Source organism: Selaginella moellendorffii, unplaced genomic scaffold (assembly GCF_000143415.4).
Source record: "Selaginella moellendorffii unplaced genomic scaffold, v1.0 SELMOscaffold_18, whole genome shotgun sequence".
Classification (NCBI taxonomy): Eukaryota; Viridiplantae; Streptophyta; class Lycopodiopsida; order Selaginellales; family Selaginellaceae; genus Selaginella; species Selaginella moellendorffii.
Genome location: NW_003314279.1, coordinates 1,371,097 through 1,377,417, shown reverse-complemented (window position 1 = coordinate 1,377,417; position 6,321 = coordinate 1,371,097). Strand labels below are relative to the sequence as shown.

Here is a 6,321-nt window from a genome sequence, read left to right as displayed (position 1 = left end):
GCTTTCGCGAAAAACTCTGGATACCGGGCCTTTACATATTGCTCCACGTATTGCATCTCCGTGGGAGTGATCGGACTTGACCACCTTAGATCCAGCCCGTGGAGAGAAGACATGGCTTCGGCGACCATGTAAGGTGGAATAACAAGCTGTAAAGGTTCATAGGGTGAGAAAGAATTAAAAATTCCTCACTAGAACAAGAAAGAAATCTTCCATAGAAATGTCAACCAAGCAACTCGAGCACGAGAAATAAAGGCCAAAAAAGCACAGCATTGTCACTTGTCAAGTCACGAAGAACAAGAAACAATGATGGAATCGTGCGAAAAAGAAGCAAATCCACCATACAAATGCCCAAGCTGGGATTTTCTTCCAAGCACGAGAAGGAAAGCAAGGAAAATGGTCTCTAGATTTGCAAAATCGCTTACCTTGGGTTCTCCATCGCCCCCGCTTGTGGACATTTCCCAACCCTAGGCCGCAAACACTGTTGCTGGAAATTTTGCCCAGTTTTCTCGCCTCGATCGCGCTTGATGGCGCTCAATCCACCGATTCTAGCTACCTCAGACACCGATCCTGCAAGAAATTCGAGATATCTCCGCGATGGGATCTCTCTCTCGCGCTTCCAAGCCGCCAGGCCGCCTTGGCGCTGCTCAGATGAAGACAATGCCCGGAACACGTGGCGCCTAGTCATCCTTAAAGGAGAATCTTTTGTGCCGCGTGGCATCCACCTGTACCTACGCGGCAAATTTTATTTTAAATCGACGGTGGCATCTCAACCATAGATCTCTCTATCTTAGACCGTTGATTCTCACGGCCTCCACGAACGCTTCCAGGTTCTTGTGGGAGCTCCCGCCGTCCATCACACACCGTCGTGCCGCCTCGCGGAGCTCCCTCGCCCTAATTCGCAGCTCCATGCCGTCCTCGCCGGTCATGAATCGTGTCACGACGCGCTCGATCTCTTCGCGCCCCACGATCGCATCGCCATCGCCATCGCCGCGCTGCTGGAGCTTGCATCCCACGCCCCAGTCCTTCACAGCGCGCTTGCAATTTAGGTTTTGCTCCGCGATGCAAGGTAGCCCGATGATCGGCACGCCCATGGCGATGCTCTCGATCGTCGAATTCCAGCCGCAGTGGGACAGGAATCCGCCCACCGAGGGGTGGAAGAGCACCTGGAGCTGGGGCGCCCACTGCACGACGAGCCCTAGCTGTCGAGTCCTCTCCACGAAGCCCTCCAGATCGAAGCTCCCGAGATGGCTGCCGGGGCGGATCACCCACAGGAATGGCTGCCGGCTCGATTCGATCCCCGCGGCCAGCTCCAGCATCTCGGCGGAGCTCATCACCGCCAAGCTCCCGAAGGAGACGTAGAGGACTGACGAGGGGGATTGCTTGTCCAGCCAATTCACGCAGCGCTCGTCCTCGATCCACAGCCCATTCCCAGACCCCAGATCGTCGCCGCCCAGCCCCAGGAACGCCGATGGAAGCAGAGGACCCACTGGCGAGAAATTCCTCCTCTTCTTCTTCGCGGCGCTGGTTGGATCACCGTTGATCGCTTGCTGGATCGCGTCCAGCGCATCGGGCTCCAGATCCTGGAAGGTGTTGCCGAGGATCCAGTACGCATCGCAGAGCCGCCGCGTCCTCGCGTAGCGCTTCTCAAACCCTGGATCGTGTGAACTGTAGCGCTGGAGAATAGACGGTAGGTCCTTGGGATGGAGCGGCGCTACGCCGTCGATAAAGGCGATCGTGTGGCTGTCATCGTCCAGCACCGACGCATCTGTCAAGAACAGAGCACACCACACGGTCGATCGAATCCGACCAAATTCTCGCGAATCTCACCTCGAATTGGAGCGTACCCTCGCGTGCGGAGCTCCAGGAGATGGAAATTGAGCAGGCAGTACTCGGTGGACGACGCCCAGAGCGCCGCTCGCGGTATCCCAAATCGATCCGCGACGTCCTGGCTCCACCCCAGGAACGCATCCGAAAGGATGCAATCCACTCCCCGGCCGCGATCCAGCAAGCCCTGTAGCAGCGCCACGAACGGCCGCTCCATGGCGTCCGCCGCGACGAGCGATCGCTGGAGGGCGTCGTCGCCGCCGGCGCCAGCCCCCCCCTGGTGGGCGGATGTATCCTCCTCGTCGTCGGCCAGCGCGAGCATGGCGATGTCGAGCCCCTGCTCGAGCGCGGCGCCGCGCGATCGAGCGAGGCGGTCGTGGTTGGTCTGGGTGTTGACGAGCGAGACGGAGAGGCCCAGCGACGCCAAGCGCTTGCAGAGATGGATCATGGGATTGATGTGGCCCTGCATTGGGTACGCGAGCGCCACGACGTGAGGCTTTCGCGATGGATCCTTTGCTGCTCCTCGCGCGCCGCCGCCATAGTCTTCCTCCTCGCGAAGGATCGTCTCCATTTCTCTGCCTGCGCGAGACAATCACCTGCTTGCGCCGCGACCCAAGTTATCGATTGCTGCCCCGGAGCGACCCATCTCCTCGGATTGCGCGAATTCGATCGTCCCCTCGCCGCGTTTCCTCCCGGGCGAGATCACAACATGAGCAGGGGTGAAAGTGGAACAACACAACACGCAGTAAACGCAAATGTGGAGGTGGCAGCCAGAGAGAGTACTTGGGAATCTGGGAATTATTCCAAACACATGAGTGGTCAAATGGATACACTTCCACGTTGCATTCGATTGATTGCAACATTCCAAAGCTTCTTCTGTTTGGAAGTTGGAAAAAGAAACCAAAAATAACAAAAACCAAGAGAAAAAACACAAAGAGATCATAGAATGCATAAGAGAAGGACCAGCTTGATCTTGATCTTGAGTTTTCCAACGAGCTTACACCAAAACAATCCATCCACAAACGATACAAACTCTCTACGGGAAGCCGATCTCGTGCGCACCAAACTGCGATTGCTGGTGATGCTGCTGCTGATGGTGGTGATGATATAAACCGATGGGATGATCTCTGCCAGGAATCCATCGCGCATCCAATCCAGCACCAGCACCACCGCCGCCACCACCAGCGGCGGCGGCGATTTCTCCCGCGACGAGAAAGCCAGCATCGTTGGGAGGTGGAAAGCCGAGGAAGGCGCCAGGCGTCGCGAGAGGAGGATGATGTCCGAAACTCATTGGCGGAGCGCTGTGACCCGGTGGAAGATGCAAGCTGGCCAGCGGGGGGAGTGGCGGCTGCTGGTTGGAGCCATTTGGAGGGAAGAAGCTGTGAGGCCGCTGCTGCTGCTTGGAACTGTACAAGAGGTGGTGGTGAAGATCATGGTGGCCGAAAGCGGCGGCCGACGATGGTGGCGGAGCAAAGCCTCCTCCCTGGTGGAAGTGATGAGCGTGAAGCTGCTGCTGCTGCTGCTCAAACAGTGCCTGCTGCTGTTGTCGAGAGAATGATGGTCTCGCCGCTCGGGAGTATCCGGCACTCGCTTCGCCGTTCGCTTGCTGCTTTGCCTGGATCGATGCTCTCGAGCCTTGCGACGCCAAGGCCTGCTGGAGCTGCTGGAGCTGCAGCGCGGACGACTTCTGGTTGATCAGCGGAGGAGAGTGCGACCTGTAGAGGTTTGCTGGAGTAGTCACTGCTGGGCTTCCTCCTCCGTTGCTGGACGTGTCAAGCGGGTTCTCTGGCCGTTCGTTGGACGAGTTTTCCTGGGAGCCACTGTCCTTCGCCACCCCGAGGAAAGGATCGTTTGCCTTGCTGCTGCGCTGCTTCATGGCCTTCTTGAACTTGAGGAAATCGTTGAAGACGCCACTGTCAAGCTCCTCCGAAGGCTGTTTCCGGAGCTCCTGTCCCGGCGAAGTGTCGGCGATGACGTGCTGAGAGTTTCCGGAGCTCTTCTCCGGCACTTCTGGCTGCTTGTTCCAGGTTGGCCAGCTCGGGTGATGACTGTTGGTGTTCATGTACATCCCATCCAGTACCTCTGACGCAGCGTTCGATTTTTCAGGAACTGTGGCAGCGTTCTTCGGCAAAAGATGATTGTTCGTCTCGCTCGCCACCTTTGCGGAAAGCGGCGCATCAGTCGACCGGAGTTCCATCATAAACGACATGCCAAACAGTGCTTCTAGCGTTGCGGCACCAGACTCTTTTCCATCCCTGGCTTCACGCTGTCCATCACACGGTTTAGCTTCCACTGGAGGTGCCTTGTGTTCGTTGTCGGGCTTCAAGGATGCCTTTTGCAGTAGAGACAGTAAATGTCGCGAAGCATCCGTATCCGCTTCTTTCGCAACCGAATGTCCCCAGTTGTCGTTCAATTGCTCATTGTGCGTTTCAGTTTTTGCCTCGGCCAGTAGTGATTGCTCTATATCCTCACATGTAAGGAACGTGCTGGAGCTTCCATGGTGATCCGAACCCGCACCATTGTCGAAACCTTTCTCGATGTCCTCAAGTGACGGGCCGACTGGCATGGGTAGGATCAGCCCGTGCTGAACAACCTCAGACGATGGTTTCATCCCGGAGCTTTTAAGAGCAGGAGACCGTGGACTCTGGCCACCATCTTTTGATGTACTCCCAGCAGAACCAAACAAGGACAGGAATTCCATGGTAGAGTTATCATCTGCTCCAAACTCAATGAGAACATGCGAAAATGTGAAAGGAAAGAGTACCTTCAAAGCTGAACAGATGAGCAAACTTCGATGACGTCCTGGTTAGGCGCGCATCCACTTTCTCAGTCTGCACAGAAAATCAGACGCTGCATTGAATTTATAACTTGACTACCACCTGGGGGCTGGAGGAAGGAACTGTCATGGCACCAGTGCTGTTTGAGATTTTTCCATTGCCAGAATCATTAGTAAGCGCGAAGGATTCGGCTTCCGTTAACGAGATGGCAATTGCGAGTGGATTGACAGCACCAGATGATTGCTGAAGCGGTATAACGTCGCCACCGATAGCCTTTTCTTCTTTAGCCTGGATGCCTTAAGAGCATCAGAAACCTGATATAAGACTGAAGCTTTACCTCTTCGTTGTTCTGCTCCTTTCTGGCGCTCGTCTTTTTACTAAAGCCAGGAGGTACCAAAGGCCGCGATCCCTGTTTCGCATTCTGCTCTACTGGTAGTACTTTAGTATCGTCGTCACGTTTCTTTTCCTCCTGACGTTTCCTCTCCTGTTGTTGCTCCTTTCGCATCGACTCGAACGACTCTGCAAAGTTAAAGACAAGAATGAGCGTAAATACGAAGTTCCAGCAAATTACCTCGTCTTTTGCGCTCTTCCTCTTCTCTATCCTCAGTAGAACTTTTCTCTCCGAAAGTTTCACCATCAATAGCGTCTAGATCATTCCGATATCCACCAGAAAACTGATCCAAGGCAATTCAGCTTGGAAAGAGAACACAAAATCGTCAAACATCTTACTTTGTTGGGACGCGTATCATTGGCATTGTTCCGAGATCCTCTGCCACCTCCAACGAAGCGGTCGGGACCTCCAGGATAAGCCCCACGTAGACCGCCACCACTTCCAAGCAAACCATCGTGCTCAGAGGCAGCTCCATCCCAGTGTCGCCCACCCCTCTCCCTCTCCCGATCAATAGAGCTACGATGATCCCACCTAGTCTGACCCGGTCCTTGTCGACTACCACTAGCACGAAACGGACTTGAAAAAGAAGATCCTTCCTCGTCATAAGCTTTCCTCCTAGCCGGACCCTGAGAAAGAAGCCCCCCTCCATTCCCAGAGTTCCTATTTCGCCACTCAGGAACATCGTGACCAAAGTCACGATCTCGACGGTGTAAGAACTTGGTTCCAGGAGAAACCCCACTGTCCACTAAGTCGGGTGAGGGGGAGTCTCTGCAGACACCTTCCACAAAATTTAGCCCAGATGCTTGACAACAGCAGTAAGACACATACTAACCTTCTCACTGCTGGATCGAGATCATTCGGTGGTCGCCGGCAATTCTCACTGTCCGCAAAGGACAGAAGAAACTCCCTAGTGTAGCGTTTCATCCTTCTAGCTAAATGCTACTCTGTGAATGTTGCAAGAGTGACTTGGCTTCTTCTAGAGGTAGCAAGGAAGACAGTAGCTCGGCCTGCTCAAGTGTGTCGACCAAGGGTCAAGTATAAACGCAATTTCTTGGTGTTGATAAAGTGCGTATGACACCCTTCCACATAAAACGCGGGCGCATGCACTTGGTGGTACTTACAAAGACCGAAAAACAAAAAACAAAGAAGAGAACACACACACGGGGCTATACAAAAGAGCAAGCAGAAAAAAAGAAGAGAAAAAAAAAAAAAACGCGCAGAGGCAGTGAAGAAAAGGGACAGTGACTTAGATCGGGATGCTCTAAAACAGATCCATCACAATTCGAGCGGCGGCAGCACACAGGCTATATGTACAAAATTTCTTCCTTT

At 54.2% G+C, this 6,321-nt stretch overlaps 3 protein-coding genes across 4 annotated transcripts; all 3 read right to left on the bottom strand.

Annotated features, from left to right (window-relative positions):
- Window positions 1-9: 9 nt before the first annotated feature.
- Window positions 10-723, bottom strand: LOC9640512. Its single transcript, XM_024676972.1, has 2 exons — window positions 423-723; window positions 10-146 (listed from the first exon to the last, which is right to left on the bottom strand). Exons 1-2 carry the CDS (start codon window positions 716-718, stop codon window positions 86-88), a joined length of 357 nt encoding a protein of 118 aa, XP_024532740.1. The 5' UTR covers window positions 719-723; the 3' UTR covers window positions 10-85.
- On the bottom strand, window positions 701-2,695 carry LOC9640511 (7-deoxyloganetin glucosyltransferase). The gene is made up of 2 exons (XM_002971877.2): window positions 1,828-2,695; window positions 701-1,765 (listed from the first exon to the last, which is right to left on the bottom strand). The coding sequence occupies exons 1-2, from the start codon at window positions 2,393-2,395 to the stop codon at window positions 783-785; spliced, it is 1,551 nt and encodes a 516-aa protein (XP_002971923.1). The 5' UTR covers window positions 2,396-2,695; the 3' UTR covers window positions 701-782.
- Window positions 2,696-2,763: 68 nt separating this feature from the next.
- On the bottom strand, window positions 2,764-6,315 carry LOC9650192. Of its 2 annotated transcripts, none has more exons than XM_024676967.1 (7): window positions 5,825-6,315; window positions 5,331-5,760; window positions 5,173-5,275; window positions 4,939-5,120; window positions 4,701-4,889; window positions 4,589-4,655; window positions 2,764-4,539 (listed from the first exon to the last, which is right to left on the bottom strand). In XM_024676967.1, exons 1-7 carry the CDS (start codon window positions 5,914-5,916, stop codon window positions 2,861-2,863), a joined length of 2,742 nt encoding a protein of 913 aa, XP_024532735.1. In that variant the 5' UTR covers window positions 5,917-6,315; the 3' UTR covers window positions 2,764-2,860. The 2 variants fall into 2 exon arrangements, with proteins under 2 accessions (XP_024532735.1, XP_002971922.1); XM_002971876.2 differs by having other exon boundaries at window positions 4,704-4,889.
- Window positions 6,316-6,321: the final 6 nt, after the last annotated feature.